The following is a 20,269-nucleotide window of genomic DNA, read 5'->3' as shown; positions in this document are numbered from 1 at the left end:
TATTATAGATATATAATATTCTATATTATAGATTCTTAGTTAACCGAGGAGGGTTATAGGCCTATTTTAAATTATCCAAGATTTTAGTAGGTCAAGTTCTTTATTGTACTCTTGCGGAGCACGGGTTACATGCAAGTAGTAATAATGTAGGGTTTTGAGGGTAAGAAATGGCGGAGAAGAGAGGATGTAAGAACATAGGCTATGGAGGACCTGATGGATAGAAGATTAACAATGAAAATAAAGTAAACACAAATCAAATACCTCGAATAGGCCGTGATAAGTGAACCAAGCCTGATAATGATACCCTGTAGAGGTGTGGCCACGTTGAGTTTTGTCCAGCAGTTTTCGACGCACTTTCACGATTCGCGGTGCTAGGGTGGAGGTGATCGAGATTGAGGGAATTGGTAACAATGAAAGGGTATTCAATTGAGGCTTATATAATTTAGTATAGCAAATTAAATTACTTGAATCTAACTCAATATGAATAGCCTACTAAACAGTAAAACTGATTGAAAAGTCATCGCAGTTACTCTAGAATAGAAAAGACAATTGAATCATTGTAAAATAGGTTAAAAATCTATTGTTATCTTAGGTACTTGTTGATGTCTTGTTAACGTGTAAACAATAGGATGAACGCGAGAGACGCCGTTACATTTGAATAATTCTAAATTAAATTAACTTACTATGAGTACTAAACAATAAAACTGATTGAAAAGTCATCGTAGTATTCTAGAATCAAAAATAGATTTGAATAATAGTAAAATCGATAGAAAAAACCAGTGTTATCTTAGTTACTTGTTGATGACTTGTTGACGTGTGCTTGCTATAGGTTGAACTCGAGAGACGGAATGTCGTGCCTGGACAACCATTGGGCGTCGAAAGCAAGCGTGATCCAGCGCAAGGGGCGAGCGGGTCGAGTCCAGCCGGGCGAGTGTTACCATCTCTACAGCCAGCACAAGTTTGACTCTCTCGACGAGTTTCCAATGCCAGAGGTGCACAGGATTCGCCTGGAAATGGTCGTCCTGCAATCAAAGGTATTCAAATCTGACCTGAAGTCAGAATACCGTAGTTTTTTGCTGAAAGACGCACTTCTTCGTTTTTACATGGCCGATTTCATCATAATTCAATACCTTTAGGCCCGGTTGCACAAAAGCTGGTTGAATTTTAATTAATTTCATGAGAACCAATCAGAGAAGGCTTTTTCGAAAATAAGGCCTCTCTGATTGGTTCTCGTGAAATTAATCACGATTCAAATTTAACCTTAGTATTGTATTGGCACTTGATATTGTATTAAAATTAGAAGCTTAACAATTATTTTCTAGCCTGGATTTAGCAGTGGATGATGCAAAGGAATGTACATTGTACAATGATGCAAAGGAGTACACTGTATCAGGCTTGAAATGGTGGTTTTACTGTCCAAGGTGTTTTTCTTCTCCTTTTGATAAGTTTATCATAGTTGTTCGAACTCACTGCCGGCGCCCAACTTGTTCTTTGCCGGTAATGCAATATTGTAATTGATAATATTTATTTATTAATTTGTAATTAATTTTATGGTAAATAAATGTATTTGCTACTGGAAGTAACCCGTGCTTCGCAAGCGTCTATTTTAAAACTTAACAAACTGAAAACTTGACTTAATGAAATCTAGAAGAATTGAAAATAGGCATATAAGAATCCTCGGTTAGTTATGAATTTATTTGCAACATTTCAAGTAAATGAATCCAGTAGTTCAGACGTGAAGATGCGTCAAACATAATTTGCCTATCCTTTACACGTGTATAAGCCAGTCCTTTCCTTCATTATAGTATAGAAGATGATAGATAGATGGATTATATATCAGTATCTTTGAATTAGAATAACTTTTGAAAGGTTTGAGATATCGATGTCCGGTTTCCACCATTCTTTCACCATATTTTCTCTTGAAATCCTGTATCGTAATCATGTATCATATGACCACCATATTATTATACAGAGTTTGTGAATATAAAAATATTTATTAATTATCAAAACAATACTATTATAATATTATTATTATTAATAATAATAATAATAGACTAATATTATTAAAAATATTATTCAATTATCAAAATAATATTATTGAGGTTAAGTGGAATCATGTAGAAAGCAATAATAGAACAGCTTTTTTTTTAAATTTATATCATATGATTTGAATGTGAATTTGCCGTATGAAATCGTATGTCCCATGAATGAAATTTGAACATTAATTATGATAAATCTAGAAGAAAAATTGAAATTTGGACTTCCAGGTGCACGAGATTGATATTTTTAGAATCAATGTGCAAAATTTGGAGATCTAAATCATTCCCGTTTTTCCGGTACGCAATCCAAAAGTTGACATGTTTTGATGCGAACAAACGAACACACGAACAAACAACCCTACTCGCTCTTATTATATAGATGAGAATATATGATTAGTCCAAAGTTGGTATGTTCAACATAACTAACTGGTTTTACTAGCAGGAAAATAATTAATCACTAGTCTATTCATGACTACATTTTTCTATTTCGGCTACATTTTTCATTTTTTTATTCGGCTACATTTTTTTGCTTTCTCCTCTTATACTTGATCATTCTTTTCAGACATACAGTGGTCATGAAGAAGCTGAACAGTTCCTGCGTCAACTTCCGGAGCCTCCCAGTGTTTCTGTGATTAGAGAGGCGGTGAAAACCCTCCAGTTTATGGGAGCTCTGGACATGGAGGAGAACCTGACTGCACTTGGCCATAGGATATCAGTATTCACAACTCACCCACTCATATCAAAGGCTCTTGTCTACTCATACTTTTTCAAGTAAGTTGATTTACTACTTTCATAGGAAAAAAAATATTCATTCAATAGAAACAAAGACCTTTGTGAAACATGAATTAATTTGATCTCAATGATTTATAATCAGAATATTTTTTCTACTACAATTATGACATTGGAGGAAAAACTAGGCTGAGTCTTTACTATTTCTTTCCAAACATTTTGATAAAATGCTTAAAGGTCAAGGTTATGAAATCACATACTGCTTCGTCACTTGATTTTCGGTCCAGGAATAATGGTTTGAAAATTTTGAAGGTTGACATAATACTTTGAATGAATGATTTCAAAATTTTCAAATTATTATTCCTGGACCAAAAATCAAGTGAACAGAATGTATCACAATAAATAAAACAATTAAGAAATATTGCAATTATTTGAATACAAAATCACAAACTTATTATTTAAATTGAGATTAATCAACTACATGATTGGGTAACCTTTTCAGGTTGAATATTATGAACACGATTATCTACGAACCTTTTTGGAACTTTCGGCTGAACTGCAGGCTTTAATTCTTTTCGCTAAACAGATAATTCTTCTTATAATTAAATAGGTTGACATGCAGGCCCAATTGTTTTTTTTTCATGGTTGATTTATTTATTTATTTACAAAGGCAACTCTCCACAAGTATCAAGCCCAGGTGATGATGAGAGGATGAATGATAATACAGTACAAACGTTTCTATTTGTGATGATTTTATGAATGGATCGATAGAGAGATGATGAATAGCTGAAATGAAGCTAGAGAATGAGTAGCCGATATAAAATGAGAGAGAAATGAAACCTGAATTACCTGTTGAATCTATACTAAGAACCTACTTGCTACTTACTATTGTCTTGTCAAAATTAATATTTTATGTATTTAAACTTTTTCTTCCTTAACATATAAATGAAGATTAGTGTGAACATCTCTAACTATCTGACTATCTAGTGTGAAAAATTCTACTGTCATCAATTTCAAACATCTTATCAATTGTGCACTGTGCATATTTATTCACATTTTGCCTGACATTACATTCATATTTGTAATTTTCTTGATTGGGGAGCAATTTTCGTGATTTCCCGTGTGCTCCCATATTGTTGTAAATGAATGAATAAATAAACTGATGATAGGCCAAGTCTGTAGTTAGCCTACAGTAGTAACCTACCTGTAGATACCCGACTACAGGTTAAGTGATTAGATAACCCAACTAAGTTTCTGAAAAGAAGCTTATTTTCGAACTACAACTACTGCAACAGAATACTGTATTCAAGTGTTTCTGATTTATATGTTTCTGCAACAGAATAAGTATTTCTGAAGCCAAGTGATCTCGTCGGAAGATTGAGTAGAACTGAATTCAAATGACAAATTGAGATCCAAGGCTGGCCTCTAACGGTTGAACGTGCATGCACATATACTAAATCAGCAAGGTGCTTCTACCTTAAAATAAACAACCAATAACAATAAATAAACCACTGGAAGATTACAATTATAATGATAATATAACCTCAAAATAATTATACCTCAAAGAGAGCAGTGAAGAAAAATAAATAACATTAATTGGAAATTTTATTTATCCAACAAAAACCTAACCTCGAAAACGTTTGCTGAAAGCGTTTCGCTGTGATCTCAACTGTAATGATAAATCAATGTAAGTGGACTGTGGATGTGCATGCTCGTTCAACCGTTAGTGGCCATCCTTAGGTAGACAATGCGTAATCAGCAATACAATATACATAAACATTGAAGTATTGCTGTATAATTTATTTACTAGTAGTTCTGCGAACAGTAGACCTCGCTCATGAATACAACTTTCAATCTAATGAGAAGGGCCAGTACAGTATATTGTGAAGATTTAGCCATGTCATCTATTATTTTCTCCATTGAAAGTGCTAGAGACACTGTTTGCATGACACCGGACTTATCAAGGAGGTACCTTTATATCGTCTCCATATTTACAATATAAACATATATTACAACTTTTCTAATAATTAATTATAAGACATCGGTCAACTGACGGAAAAATGGAATAATAATTATGCAGTAGGCAATTTAGATGATGAATCGTCTCACAGACGATGGTGAGATGGAAAATGATTCTAAATAAGATGAGTTTGTTGGTGACAATGACATTATGTTGCTAATGATATGGCTTGTTATGCCTATGCAGAATGTTAATGCTCACAAATCGGTTTCCGATCTCATACCTAAAGGAAAACAAAAGACTTGACACTGTAGAGCGACAAGAAATGCATACAATAATTATTGTACCTGATAAACTGAAAATTCAGTTAAAAAATAACTGATAGTTATGAATAAAAGAAGTTGGAGATTAAAGAAATGTTTATGATGTTAAATATTGTCTACAACTGGAATAGTTGTTGATTAATTTTATGATTATAAAAATTGTCCACAACTAAAATAGTTGAGTTATCTGTAACATAGATAATAGTGGATGCAAAAAAGTAAGACCATGAATTGCTGTATCTTCAAAGTAACTTTTGAGGTTAGTTTATGGTTTTTTAAATATTATAAATAAACCGGAGGTCTTACCAAAAATCGTTACACATACGTTTCTGCGCCTTGTTTCAAAGAACTTGCATACCAAATTTCATCCAAATCGGACAATAACTGCGACTGTAACTGCGGTACAAACAAACAGACAAAAGCCGATCGAGTCGAAACTAAGACCTCAGCTTCAATGAAATTATATCATAGTACACTTTTTTTGAAAAGATTTCAATATAAAATAACAGATTAAAAACACAAATTAAAACAACAAGTTTCATTTTAAGAAGATGTGCTGTATAATTATTCAACTTTGACAACAGTTTCATTCAATAGTGATGTTTTATATTACAGATGTGTGAACCCGCTTATAACGATTGGTACCATCATGTCATCCGAGAGAGATCTATTCCCGGGGATGGGCGTGGACAAGAGTCTCATAAGGGTTGGCAAGGCCAGGTTCAGCCCTTCGAGTGACCACCTGGCCATGGCATGGCTTTTCCAGCAGTGGTCCGAGTACCAGACACGCGACGAACGTCGAGCCAGGAGTCTCATGGAGGAGATGCTTGGCAACCACAATGCTTTCCTATTCATCCAACGTTAGTAACAATTTTATATAGATCCAACTTTAAATAATTTAGTACTAGCCGGTAACCCGAGCTCTGCAAGGATCTATTAGAAACTTGACAAACTAAAAACTTGATCTACTGAAATTTTTAAGAATTTAAAATAGACCTATCTATCGTCGGTGAATTGAGAATCTATATGCAAAATTTCAAGTTAATCAGTTCAGACGTGATGATTATTCATTATCCATTTATTTATACATTGATAGATACAATGGCCCATATGATTAAAACCAGAGCAAATGCTCATGAGCAAGAGCATGGAGCATAAGGTTTTGCTCATGAGCAAAAGGTATAAGCAAAAGCTTTTGCTCATTTTTATATGAATAAGCTTTATCTTATACTCTTACCTTATGCTCCTGAACTCTGGAGCAAATGCTCACGTATTTTCAAGATTTTTCATCAGCTGATTCGCTTTTGTAGCCTTACTTTTTGTTATTTAGCTCACGGAAGCGCTAAATATGCAAGTAGGAGGCACCGCTTGTGTTTGCGTTGTCTGCTCTGTTTTCTATCTATGAATAGAGTTTTAGGTTAGTTGAGTTTAGAATTTTGAAAAATAGCGTGAAAAAATGTCATCTCTATAATAATCTTCAGCATATTCTTATAATATCAATATAGCCTTCTTATAATCGTGTACACTCTCATCTTCTTAAATGCCTATTTCCTATTTTGTGATGGCTATCTTTATATCTTTTGTATTTATTCTTTTGTAAGGATAATGATGATATATATCATGGTTGAATCTAAAAAGAGTTTTATAGTTCTCAACTATTGGTTGTGATCGTATCTGGTATAGTTTCCTCTTCCTCATACGAATTAGTTGAGCCATTTTACTATCAGCAAAAGGTGATGAGCTGCTCTAGACTAGACTCACCTTTTTTGAAGCATTTGCTTCAAAATTTGAGCAAATGCTCTAGTTTATTCATACAATTTTGAGCAAAAGCTTTTACTTTTGAGCAAATGCTCGAACTATTTTTTTGATGAGCATGAGCAAAAGGTTTTGCTCACGTTTATCATAGAAAATGAAGCAAATGCTCCATATTTTAGAAATATAAGCAAATGCTCAACTTTATTCATATGGCCCAATATCATTCTCAATTATGAATGATTGGGAAAGGAAACAATTTTGGGCTTTAAGCCTGTTCCTTTCCCAAATTTAGATAGAAATTGTCCAAAAATATGTTTACTCTTGAAGATTTTTGTCCATTTTTAAGTACAAAATATTTATAAACTAGGAATTTAGAAGTTAAAAAAGTTCAAAACCAAATTAAATAAGAATACTTCACTAAATCATCACTGATAACTGAAAAATAATGTATTAATAATTGAACATTTTAAAACTTGAAAAGAAACTCTAACTTACTCCTGATAATGCATTATTCGTGAATTTCCTACCTTGTACGTATATAAGCCAATTCTCTCCTTTATTATTAAAGATTATATGCTACTGAATTTATTGATTAAAAGATTTCTCGTTCATTAAACGTCTGTAACAACTTCATAAATACAGGCTCCTACAATTCGTGGTTATAAAGTTTTTTGTTGTACAAAATTCTGACAACTTTATAAACGTTTAGCTTGTATTTCTGAGGCTAGGCCCACACCAGTTAGTCAAGACAAGACTAGTCACGTTTAGTCACAATACTTCACATTGTTGCTTATGACGCAACTCACACTGATTAATCATTGCAATCAGACATGTCTTCATAAGCAACTATGTGAAGTATTGTGACTGAACGTGTCTGATCATGTCTTGTCTTGTCTTGATTAACTGGTGTGCGCCTAGCCTCAGAAATACAAGCTAAACGTTTATAACGCTGTATAAGAATAGGCTCTTACATCCTATGACATTATGTACAGTTTTTGGGCTGGTCACTAACAGTAGAACAGTCTATAGTCGTCATTCATTGTTGTGTCATCACAGCGAAACGCCTTGAGCAACATTTTTTGAGGTTCGGTTTTTGCATCACCCATATTTTTTGTTTGTTTTTGTATAAAAATATAATTTCCTGTAAAATTAGCTATTAATATTGTTGGTGGACAATTCAGTGTTTAATGCTTGTAATTGAAAGAATAAGACGTCGATGTTGTCAATACCACTATGTTTGTTCAAAATATATTTAAATTACAGAGACAGGTTTCATGTCAATACCCTCAGTTCAACTGAATATGTGGCAGGTGTTGCCATGAAACCTGGTTCTGTAATTTAAATTGATTCTGAACAAATACAGTATATTATCAACGTCTTATTCTTTCAATTATGGAGAAATACCACAATATCTCTCACCATACAATTTCATTGCTATAATTGAATAATAATGCCTCTAAATGCATTTTCAAACATTCAAAATTATGCTTTTGCTCAAATTACATGAGTGTTTAAAATCAATCTTTTTTCAAACATTTCTTGAAGGAACCCGGTGACTTTGTTCAATTTAATATTTATTCTGTTATTCTTTGCTTCAGAACTGCAATTGTTGGTAGCAGATCATCTAAGACAATGTAACATTACACCCAAGTCCAGTTTATTATTCAACAAGCGGGCGGAATGCAATGAGTTTGCAGTTAATGACGAACTGATAAAGGGTGTTTTCCTGGCTGGTGTGGGCAACCTCTTGATCCATAAAAAGTACCAGATCAAGAAAGGGATGTTGAAGAAATCGTCGTCACTTGTTACTATGTGAGTAGAATTATACCATATCTGGATTCTAAGTAGGAAAGTTCAGGTGAGGTCACATATACATCACTATTAGCAGAGTTGAAAGGTACATTTATATTTTCCTTGTTGAAAATATAAATTTTGAGACGTTACTCTTTTTTTGAAACTTATTTTTTATTCTCAATTATTATTACAATTGGATTCAGGAACATCAAAGATAGACTAGAGCGTTTTGCAATCAAATTCAAGTATTAAAAAAAAATGATTTTTTACTTTCCTTGCCCTATTACCATAGGTAAGGAAAGTATTGCTTTCCGAAAAAAATTAAGATACCCCAATTTCTAAATTTCTATACGTTTCAAGGTCCCCTGAATCCAAAAAAGTGGTCTTTGGGTATTGGTCTGTATGTGTGTGTGTGTGTGTGTGCGTGTGTGTGTGTGTGTGTGTGTGTGTTGAGTATATGTGCGTCTGTGTACACGATATCTCATCTCCCAATTAACGGAATGACTTGAAATTTGGAACGTAAGGTCCTTTCAATATAAAGATCCAACACGAACAATTTCGATCAAATGCGATTCAAGATGGCGGCTAATATGGCAAAAATGTTGTCAAAAACAGGGTTTTTCGCGATTTTCTCGAAAACAGCTCCAACGATTTCGATTAAAGTTATACCTGAAATAGTCATCGATAAGCTCTATCAACTGCCACAAGTCCCATATCTGTAAAAATTTCAGGAGCTCCGCCCCATCTATGCAAAGTTTGATTTTAGATTCTCAATTATCAGGCTTCAGATACTATTTAAACAAAACAAATCGAGTGGAAAAGATTCAGCATGAGAATCTCTACAACTAATGTTCAGTAACATTTTCACCTAAAATTGAAAATAAGCACGAAATTCGAGAAAATGTGATTATCCAATCGCAAACTGTTAGCAACTGTTGATTCTATTAAATGATTCACTATGAAGAGATAGCAGACCTCGTATGTCTCCAACGTTATTGTCCTGTCACCAGCTAGCTCAGATCTTTGTTTATAAGTAGACTTGATTATGCGCGAGAACACTAGCGTCAGGTGATCAATTTTCATAACGGCAAGGAAAGTTGTGTGAGTGCGCCACACCAGATTTTTATCAATTTAACCAGACAAACCAGCTGTTTACTTGATAATCCAATATCGATATTAATCAATATACAATATTGATATCCATCGATACATCAATATCGATATATTATTATTATTATTATTATTATTATTATTATTATTATTATTATTATTGACATTGCGATACAATCAACAAACTTTAACATTAAAATTTATTTTTTTCATTTGATGAATTTAGAAGTCAATAGAAAATATATAAAAGGTCTATAAAAAAGTTCTTCTCTTGTGTATTGTGTTTTTTTAACATTGCGTATTCTTGCTTCATGTAAACTGAACACTGTTGAAAAATTGATAAAAAAGTACAAACAATAACTGTTCATTTATCTTTTTTGTTAGGGTTACTCTTGAATAGAAATGAAAATAGAAATCTAAGGTTCGTTCAAGTATAGGTATACTTATCCCAATTAAGATTTATCACTGATGAATTATACATGGTAATTTATTATTTAGCGTATGGCATTTTTGTCACATTTTGAAAATGTCACACTTTTGCCTGCACTTTATTGCCTGGTGACTGGCTACAGTGAAGTCGTTAGCCTCGCCCAGGTAGGCACGTCTCTCACATTCAAATATAATGTGGTGCACTGTCTGCTCCATCGCCCACAGTCACATAATCACATAGTCTGCAAGTCCCCATTTGAGAAATAATCCTATGTTGGGTTCGAATTCTGTTAAGCGTCACCCAGATGCGCCTGGGGAGCTCAAAAGCAGGAGGCCTAGTGCATGAGAAATAGCGAGCTCTCCGGCATTCCTGGGGGCGCCTCCTCTCTCAATCAATTATGAAACTATGTAACCATGTATCTTTAATAATTGGGCTGTAGCCTGTTTGGCATTATTAATCGAATCCCAACTTACATTTCTGAACAAATATTTTCTAATAAGCCTGTTTGTTAAATTTATGTGTCGGTTCTCCATCTACGGACTGATAATTGTTCTACGTTTTTTAAAAAAATGATGTAATTTTATGTGAATTAAACATAATGCATGACAACATGGATTAAATTAACATTTAATTAATATGAATTAACATGCACACTGCTGACGTTTCAGTACTACTCAATTATCGCTTGATTTTGTAGTATTTTTTCGAGGAAAAGTAAACTAGTAATTTTGTTTCTATTGTGTTTTAGGAATGGCAATACTGCGATGATCACAAGCGAAAGTGTCAATCATAAACGCTCAGATTTTCCTTCGCCGCTGACTACTTATTTTCAAGAAATGCATTCGGCACAGATGAGAATTGCTATGATTAGAGAAACTAGTATTGTCTCGCCATTGACTGTAGCCCTCTTTCAGCCTGGAATTCTTACAACAATGAAGGTGAGAATTAAGAAAAGCAACCCCAAATTTGTCTGATAGACTAGAGTTAGTAGGTTTTTGAACGAGTGTTGCAAGCTCTCTTCTAGAGAAATTCTATACTGACTATTGTAATGAAATTTACACTAAATATCTGTGATACTGCAGCGGCAGATCTGACTAAAAAAATCAAGTGGGACACTACCTACTTCTGATTGAAATAGTGACCACACAAGTTAACACTTTCTTGTGGACACTACAAAGTCAGGTTCCAGTATTCATTAAACGGTATCACTGAGTAGAGAGCACTAAAGAACACGCAGTAAAGAACTTATTCCGTGACGGTACCTTCTCGAATCATGTCATTTATATACCAGAACATTTCAATAATATGTCTAAATAAAATCATAGGGAAAAGATAGCATTTATGCAAACGTTTCTTTATGATAAAACAAAGCAGATCCACTATCCACTCACCATTTACAAATCAGTGCAGATTTTAAATTCAATAAATTCACCGGAAATTACACAGTAAACATGTTATTATAAAAATACATAGGCCTGCGAATATTCACCTCTAAAAAAACATTCAAAACAATTCTTTGTAAGGCTAGGCATACACCAGTTAGTCAAGATAAGACAAGACAAGATTAGACACGTTTAGTCACAAAAATTCACATAGTTGCTTATGACGCAACACACACTGATTACTCATTGCAATTAGACATGTCTTCATAAGCAACTATGTGATGTTATGTCTGATCATGTCTTGTCTTGTCTTGACTAACTGGTGTGTGCCTAGCCTAAGTCTCGAACACGGAACCTTATACTACGGATTTGCACTGAAAGTTTTAGGTTAGAAGTCCGCGAAAAGGCGGCGACTCAACGAACAGTATTTAGCTTGTGTAGTACGATTGAAAAATAGGCAACACTGTTACATAGACTCAATGCTATAAGATGGGACACTTGGAATTGTGTCCACAAACTGCAGCCTGTATAAACACGTTGTAAAATATTGTCACGTTGAACCATATCGACGCTCGCTCGGCTAAACGATCGTAATCAATTATACAATAATTGATGATCGATGATACATAACTCGTTTACCTACGGCAGCTGAAACTTTGAATGTTTGTTACCATTTGTCTTGAGTTTTTACTAATAAAATCTGAAATTATGGAACAAAATGGATTGTTGAATTTTTTTAATTATTAATTTTTCTTCAAAATGACAGGGAGTGCAGTGTCCGAGCGCCTCCCTGTTGTAATCACCCCTGCATTACTGTTCTTGAAGAGTAAAAAATAGCCTACAGATTATTGATTGTTACGTTTATGTTGTTGCAGCCCATTGAAGAAAACAAGAACGCTGCCGGTGATGTAATGATCCAGTTGAGGAGCAAGAAAAACCTCAATTTCTCATGTGACATGAGGTATGTGCCTTCAAATTACAAAATATATTCTTCGTTACTTGAGTCCTGCTTGAACGAAGTACTGATTTTTATCTAATCTTTTGCTTCAATCGTAATATCTTAGTTAATTGAAAGTAAATGTTGTGATTGGACTAGGTCGATTATTTTATATTTTAAAATCAAATGAGAAAGTACTCTGATTAGTGTGGACCACATTGAATGCGTATATGTGCAAGTGCAAGCTTGGTTATGCATGATCAAGCGTGCAGATGAGAAACAAAATCTGGGAAGAGCAATTGGAACACTCACACTGAACGCTTTCTGGTTGCGTTTAGAGTGAGCAGCTACATGCAAGTAACAACGTGTTCCAATGGCACTTATCAAATGTTGTCTTCGCCTCATTCATAATCTGACGTGCACTTGCACATATACGCATTCAATGTGATTATACCATTTAATTTCTAAATCAAAATCGAATAGGATCATCTAGTGATTTGAACAAATTATAAATAGAATAGAATAGAGAATATATAGAAAAATCGTTGGGAAGCAGTTTGACTCTGGTTGCGCTGATAAGCTATCGCTTAAATAAGTTGAGAATTATGAGCCTACTTATTTCGTTGAGAGGGTGCACTTGAGCCAACTCTTCTGAATTGAAATTTTGATTTTATTTGCCATAGGCCTAACAATTTACAAAACAGTTCTTATATTGTAAATATAATAGATAGTATAAATAATACATAATTTTGTATGTAGTAATAAATAAATTTAGATAAAAAGGCACTTCTGGCGTAAGTGAAACTTGTTCGCCAGCAGTGAGTGCCATTCAAAAATACAAAATATTATAACATAAAAGTAGTTATATACTATAACTATAATATAAATATAAAGAAAAAGAAAAATCTCAGTACCCTTTTTAGAAATATTTCTATTTATTTATCTTTATATTTATATTACAAGTAGCCCTATACAGAAAAGAGATTATAACTATAATACTATAATGAATATGATTCATTAGTAGAAAAATCACTTCCCACCTGAAACTTTAGGTCTACTCATCCCTCATTACCCAGGCACAAGCCCAGAGCTCATGTAGGCATCACCCTCAGCAAAAAATTCTGAATTTCGTTGACTGTTTCGATTTGGTTGTACTGATTAGCGTGTATAAGTTATTCCGTGAAAACGACTTTGACTATCCTAAACACTCAAATTCAATCAACACTACTTGTAGATATACAATTAATCAACTCTCTCCTCTGCTGGGATTTTTAGCATGTTTTTTTCAACTGAACTACATCATCGTAATAAATAATTTCTAAATGTGTAGAATATTCTCTTGAAATGTTCACATTATCAAATGTTGTATACATTATTTTGCTTATGATAGCTATATAAGATTCTCCTCTTCATCTCCTCAACCTTTCCAAATTATTCAATCTTTTCATTCATATTCTGATCAACCCTTAATTTTTCCAGAACTGCAAAAGCAATAATGAAACTGCGACGAGCTATGTGGGATGTGATGGGTTACTTCGTGATGGAGTGTGGGAATCCTCGCGACCCACAACTTTACAGAGATGTGAACATTTTCCACGAAAAAGTTCTCATCCTTCTCAACAAAATGCTACTGGAAGCTGGTACCAACATAGACTACGACGAGGATGGCAACTTACGGAAGGTTGTGACTAAAAAACATAATTAGTGTTACTAGAATGTTACTGTGATCTCAAGTTAGTTTTTGATTTATGTTCTTGTTTATGACAAACAATTGTCACATAGTGACAATCTTACTTGTAGTATTGTCAGACAACTTCTTAGGCCTAATTTATGTATAATTGAAGTTGAAATTTTCAATTTATAGCTTTTGTGTATTGTATCAAGATATCCTTCTAATTCTTTATTGTTTTGTTCATAAGCTTGTGAACAAATATTTTGTGATCTATGTTTTTCTTTGTTTGACACTAGATTTTTTATGTGTCATGTAGCTTCTTCTTATAGAAGACATTGTATAGATCGTAAGCATACAAGATGTGACTCCATTCTTAAAATGACATGTTGTATGCCACTTGTGCACTGCTCAGAATTTGTGGCTTCACACAAAAAAATAATAATTATTATTATAGAATGACAATGAATAAACATCATGTTAAGAAATAGAAAAATCATTCGTAATGACAAAAAAACGTATAACGTTACTGGTACTGTACATGATACAGTAATAAATCGTTAAACTCTTCAAAATTAGAAAAATATACAGGATGGGTGAAAAGTCCGAGAACGGCTTAATATCTCATACACAAAGATAATTTGACGGTGGGTGTGATTGGGAATTCTACTCACATTGAAGAAACTACATTACTATGACTTTAAAAATCTGATCCGCCATATTGAATGCAACTTTTATTTTTTATTTTTTTAAATAGAAAGGTGGTTATGCGATACATGATTTCGATACGGAATTTCAAGAAAAAATGAATAGCGAAAACCGCATATCGATATCTCAAACCATTTAGAAGATATTCATATTATTAATCAATACCACTTGTGTATTTCATTTCTGATTTGCATGGTATTTATCAATAATGGGAATATCTTCTAGACGGTTTGAGATATCGATGTGCGGTTTTCGCCATTCATTTTGTCTTGAAATTCTGTATTGATATCATGTATCGTATGACAACCTTCCTATTTAAAAAATAAAGTTGCATTCAATATGGCGGACCAGATTTGTAAAGTCTTATGAAAATAGTATTTTCAATTTGAGTAGGATCCTCAATCACACCCACCATCAAATTACCTTTGTGTATTAGATATTAAGCCGTTCTCAGACTTTTTTCTCTCCTTTCTGCTTTGAATAATATTGATTAATTATGTTATGTTAACCGTATCTTCGAAACGGTTTGAGATATCGATGTGCGGTTTTCACCATTCATTTTTTCTTAAAATTCCGTATCGAAATCATGTATCGCATGACCACCTTCCTATTTAAAAAATAAAGTTGCATTCAATATGGTGGATCCAAGGTGGCAGACCAGATTTTTGAAGTCATAGTAAAGTAGTATTTTCAATTTGAGTAGGATTAAGCCGTTCTCGGACTTTTCACCCATATACTCAGCACTTTACATGCCAGTTGTTGAGCTTTAGAACTATTGTTCGTCATTATAATTCAATATTGTTAATTATTAGACACAGTTTTTGTAGTCAAATCATACAAATATTTTGTACGGTGCTAAATAAATTGATTATTTATGCAAATAGGCCTATATGAACTCTATTGACCTGTATTGTTATCCTACCAAAAAATTTAGAATATGTACTCTCTTTTAAAAAAATATATAAATCAATTGTCAGTCAGGATTGCCAAAACGACTAAAGCTTGATTCGTATACAACAGTTAAAGTGAACAGTGAAAATATAAAGCACATGAGTTGTAATTGGACTATTCACACTCAGCCCGGCCGAGTGAGTATGAATAATACCATCTGAACTTATGGGAATTATATTTTCGCTGTTCACTGTCATTGTTGTGTGCGAATCCACCTTAAGGCGTTGTATCCTTCAGTCTGCTAGCGCTACCTGGTCGAGGGTTCGAATCCCGCAGACAGGCATGGCCGATTTATCATCTCATCTCATTACCCACGCAAAAACTAGAAGCCATTGTGGGCATTATTCACATTAACAAAAATACAAGAGTAGCCTACTGTCTACAAGAATTTAAAAATGTTTTGGTTCTACGTTCGCCTTGGAACTCTCAATCTTAGTCATAGTTTGAAGAGTTATAATTCTTCAATCCAAGTCCAATTTACCAACTACTTAAAGCCGCAATTATTGTTAAAATAATAGTTTATAAAACAGTTTTATAATGAGGGCCTTTAAAGCACGAGTTAGATGTAAAGTAGAGATACAAGTGAGCGAGCGTAGCGAGTCTTGAAGATATCACGAGTGTTTTAAAGACCATATAACACTATTTTAACTACGTCCATTAAAGCAAAGTATCACACTGCTGACTTATTATAAAAGGTTAGAAATCAACCAACTAGCCTTTAAGGTAAAAAGATTGAAATAACAATATGGTTGTAAAGCTAATCAGAGAGGGTAAACAGTAAACTTGAAATACTGAAAACAAGACAAACTGAAAACTTAACAAATTGAGAACTTGATGAAATGAAAACTTGATAAACTGAAGTCTTGACAAAAAGAGAACTCAAATTAAAAACCTGATAAACTGAAAGCTTGACAACTGAAAACTAAATACTTGAAAACTGACGAATTGAAAAGTTGACGAAATGTGAACTTGACATACCGAAAACTTGATAAACTTAAATCTTGACGAATTACAAACTTGCCATAGCGATTGATTGTGATATAATGTTTACATTATAACATGGTCGTAGATAAAATTTACTCAATGTATGATGAGAAAATCATTAATTATTAAAAAAATAATATCCAATCAACAATCCATCAAAAACCCCGGAGACTCCTGCATTTGACATAAATATTGGCAACTGACAGAAAAGCAAGAAGTTGACTGGAAAATAGCCAATCTCATCATGTTTACATCAATCTTTAATGTAAATTAAACTACATTTTTGTCTTCTTCTCTATTCTATTCGTGGATAATTGATTTCCATCAATAACCAACAACAATTTAGTTGAGTTTTTAGCAACAAGTATTTTTCATCAATAATCCTAATCCTCTTGATTGAACAATAGAAGTTCTGTATAATAATAGGGCTCGGTCGGTATATGGAAGACGATTCATTTATTAAAATATTATTACAAATATTAAACTATTATTATAACTAGTATAACTAAACAGGGGTGCCCAGCCCCCCCAAGGCCAATGGCGCATGCCCCCCCCAATTCAAGTGTAATGCCCCCCCCCCCCCCAATCCATGTGTAATGACCCCCCCCCCCAAAGTACCCCAACTCCCAACTCTTTAGTTTTTAACATTAGTCAGTGTATGACAATAAAATTCACATCTTAAGGTGCTTACAGATATATGCGCCGCGAACATGAGCAATTCACTTTTAATCAGCTGATGCCAAGCTTTTTATATCTGTATTTTACCGTTTCTGTAAAAATACAGATATAATCAGCTGATTAAAAGTGAATTGCTCATGTTCGCGGCGCGTATATCTGTACGCACCTCTACATTCTAATCTTCCATGGGACATTATTTACCTTTGGTCTTGTGAGGAATTCTTTCTGTTTTCATAATATTGTAAATCTATATACCATCGTTTCTTATCTCTTTAAAATAGAAATAAAGTATCTTTTTGATATTATTTTTGAGACTAGCAGTGCACCCGTTCTTGTTCGGGAGGACTAGAAAGAACTTCATTACATCAGGAAAAACTACATGACACATATTTTAATAGGATATTAAAAGATAAGTAAGGGAGGCTTTGCTTTTTAAATGTTAAGGTTACTTATAAAAAGTTGAATAATAATATCATTGATAATTCTTTATTGCAAAAGAATATTGCATAGCAATCTTGGTAAACATTCATACAAATTTGGAACGATTTTATTCATACAATATATAATGTCGGCAAGTTTAGGTATTCTAAATCCTATACTATCAAACGAGCAATTTCTGTTTAGAAGTTTTGATGTTTAAATTTTTAGATGTTTATATGTTTGTATTTCACCGGATCTCGAAAACGGCTCTAACGATTCTCACGAAATTCAGAACATAGTAGGTTTATAATATGAAAGCTCGATTACCCTAGGTCTCATCCCTGGGGAAACTCGCTGAAGGACATTAAAAGAATTTATTCATCCTTGGAAAAACAGCTGATAATTTCGGCATCTGTTGATGATGGAAGTGAGTGAGCGAGTGCATGTGTGTGGGACTGAGACAAAATTATGACTCAGCTGTTGAATAATTCAATCAGGTACTTAGTGACAGTTGTACAAAAGCCGGTTAAATTTTAATCCTGATTAATTCCAGTAGAACCAATCAGATAAGCTATCTTTTTGAGATGGTCTTCTGTGATTTGGTTCACGTGAAATGAATCAGGATTAAAATTTAACATGCTTTTGTGAGAGAAATTTTTGCATTCCTCTGCGAATTAATCTCAATCCACTGTGATTAGATAGAACCTTTCTGTATGAACTATGAATATTCAGTATAATTTCTTCTTTCGTAATAATTTTTATATTCTTTTGTAGGTACTCTAGAGCGGAGCTCGGTGCCCCGATATTTATCATGAATTGGAATAGGTTGTCACTGATGTTGTGTTGTTGGTAGTATTTACTTTTTAACATTACAGGGGTAAATAACACAAGTCGAACAAAATGTATCTTTAAATGGTTTGGTTTTTGGAATAAAGATATCATCTGAACAAGTACATTTTGTAAATTCTATCTATTAATACCAAATATCGGGGCACCGAGCTTTGCTCGTTATTTATTCATTGATAAACATATTTATTTCATTGATAATCATTTCTTTAAAATGATTGGGGAAGTACTAACAGGCACAGCCCAAAACTGTTACTTACCCGAATTTTGATTTATTCACTACGAAAAATATATTTCGTCTGTGATTTATTCACAGACGAAATCATCATCTGTTTTTCCAAGGATGAATTATCCTTTTCATGTCCTTCAGGGAGTTTTCTCAGGGATGAGACCTAGTGCAATCGAATTTTGATATCATAAAACTACTATATTCCGAATTTCGTGAAAATCGTTAGAGCCGTTTCCGAGATCTGTTGAACATAAATAACCATATAAGGAGATAGCCAGATGAAAAATAGAAAAATATAAACAGATATACAGAAATTGCTCGCTTAATATAATTATAGGATAACAACTTATAGTCCAGTCAAATGATCGTTTTTCAGGAAACAGCCCCGAAAGATTTTTTTTCGATGGTTCTATCTGTATTTTGGGGCGCTAAATTCTAATCTGAAATTTTCTGACACGCCAGAGGGCGACTTCACCCCCAAAATTTTGGACTTTTTTTAAGTTTTCCATTAAATCTCGAGAACCTTGAATTTATCGAGAAAAAGCATTCTCTTATAATATCAAAGATAATAAAATTTCCAATGAATTGACTGGTCGCGCAGGACTACTCTTTGGATTTTTTATCTGAAGTGTTCCACAAGATACACAACTTTGAATGTGCGAGAAATTTGTGATATTTCCCCCATTTTCACAGTCTCGCATATGCAACGTTGCATATCTCGTATCTTGTGGAACACTTATTCATATAAAAATCCAAAAAGTAGCCGAGGTTGTGATGAATATTCTCCTCTTTTCACTCCCATGAATTATACTTCTGTTTTCAATACCGTTAAAAAGTTACAGCCAATTGAATGATGATCTTTATTTTCTCATTTTTCTTGCGATTTTACTGTTATTAAAGAGTCTCTAAAATGAGTACAATACATGATAGAAACTTGCAATTGGTCTTAAATGAGAGAAAATTCCATGCTCTATAAGCTGAGTTAAATTGATCTTGCATTACTGTTTAAATCGAAAAACTGTCGAGACTGTGAAAATGAGAAAAATATCGCATATTTCTTGCAACAGCAAGGAAACTCAAACACAGGACCATTAAAAATTAAAATGAAGCAAAGGAGATCAGAATAATAGTTAATGATGGAGTTATAATTTATTTTTGTCAAAGATTTACCTTCAAACTCATAGGCTTAAAATTACTGAAATTCCTGCATACAAAACATTATCAATTGTGCTTATGCTTTATATTGAGTAACACTTAGCAAAATATAACATTGTAAAGGTGGGAAAAATTAACTACATTAGGATATCTCTATTTAATACCTTGAT

At 33.4% G+C, this 20,269-nt stretch overlaps 1 protein-coding gene across 3 annotated transcripts in view; it reads left to right on the top strand.

Moving 5' to 3' along the window:
* The window catches only part of LOC111059397 (ATP-dependent RNA helicase DHX30), a 43,556-nt gene extending 28,701 nt beyond the window's left edge, over positions 1 to 14,855 (top strand). For 2 of the 3 annotated variants that reach the window (XM_039421884.1, XM_039421885.1), the window contains exons 12-18: positions 830 to 1,034; positions 2,602 to 2,810; positions 5,667 to 5,911; positions 8,405 to 8,618; positions 10,889 to 11,078; positions 12,398 to 12,483; positions 13,939 to 14,320. In XM_039421884.1, the coding sequence (XP_039277818.1) occupies positions 830 to 1,034; positions 2,602 to 2,810; positions 5,667 to 5,911; positions 8,405 to 8,618; positions 10,889 to 11,078; positions 12,398 to 12,483; positions 13,939 to 14,164 (1,375 nt within the window). In that variant the 3' untranslated portion in view covers positions 14,165 to 14,320. Of the gene's footprint in view, positions 1 to 829; positions 1,035 to 2,601; positions 2,811 to 5,666; positions 5,912 to 8,404; positions 8,619 to 10,888; positions 11,079 to 12,397; positions 12,484 to 13,938 lie in introns of all 3 variants that reach the window. The other variant, XM_039421883.1, reaches the window with a different exon arrangement.
* The last annotated feature ends 5,414 nt before the right edge of the window (positions 14,856 to 20,269 follow it).

This window comes from Nilaparvata lugens, chromosome 2 (genome assembly GCF_014356525.2).
Source record: "Nilaparvata lugens isolate BPH chromosome 2, ASM1435652v1, whole genome shotgun sequence".
Lineage (NCBI taxonomy): Eukaryota > Metazoa > Arthropoda > Insecta > Hemiptera > Delphacidae > Nilaparvata > Nilaparvata lugens.
The sequence above is the reverse complement of the archived record's forward strand: the minus strand, read 5'-3'. Positions and strand labels throughout refer to the sequence as shown.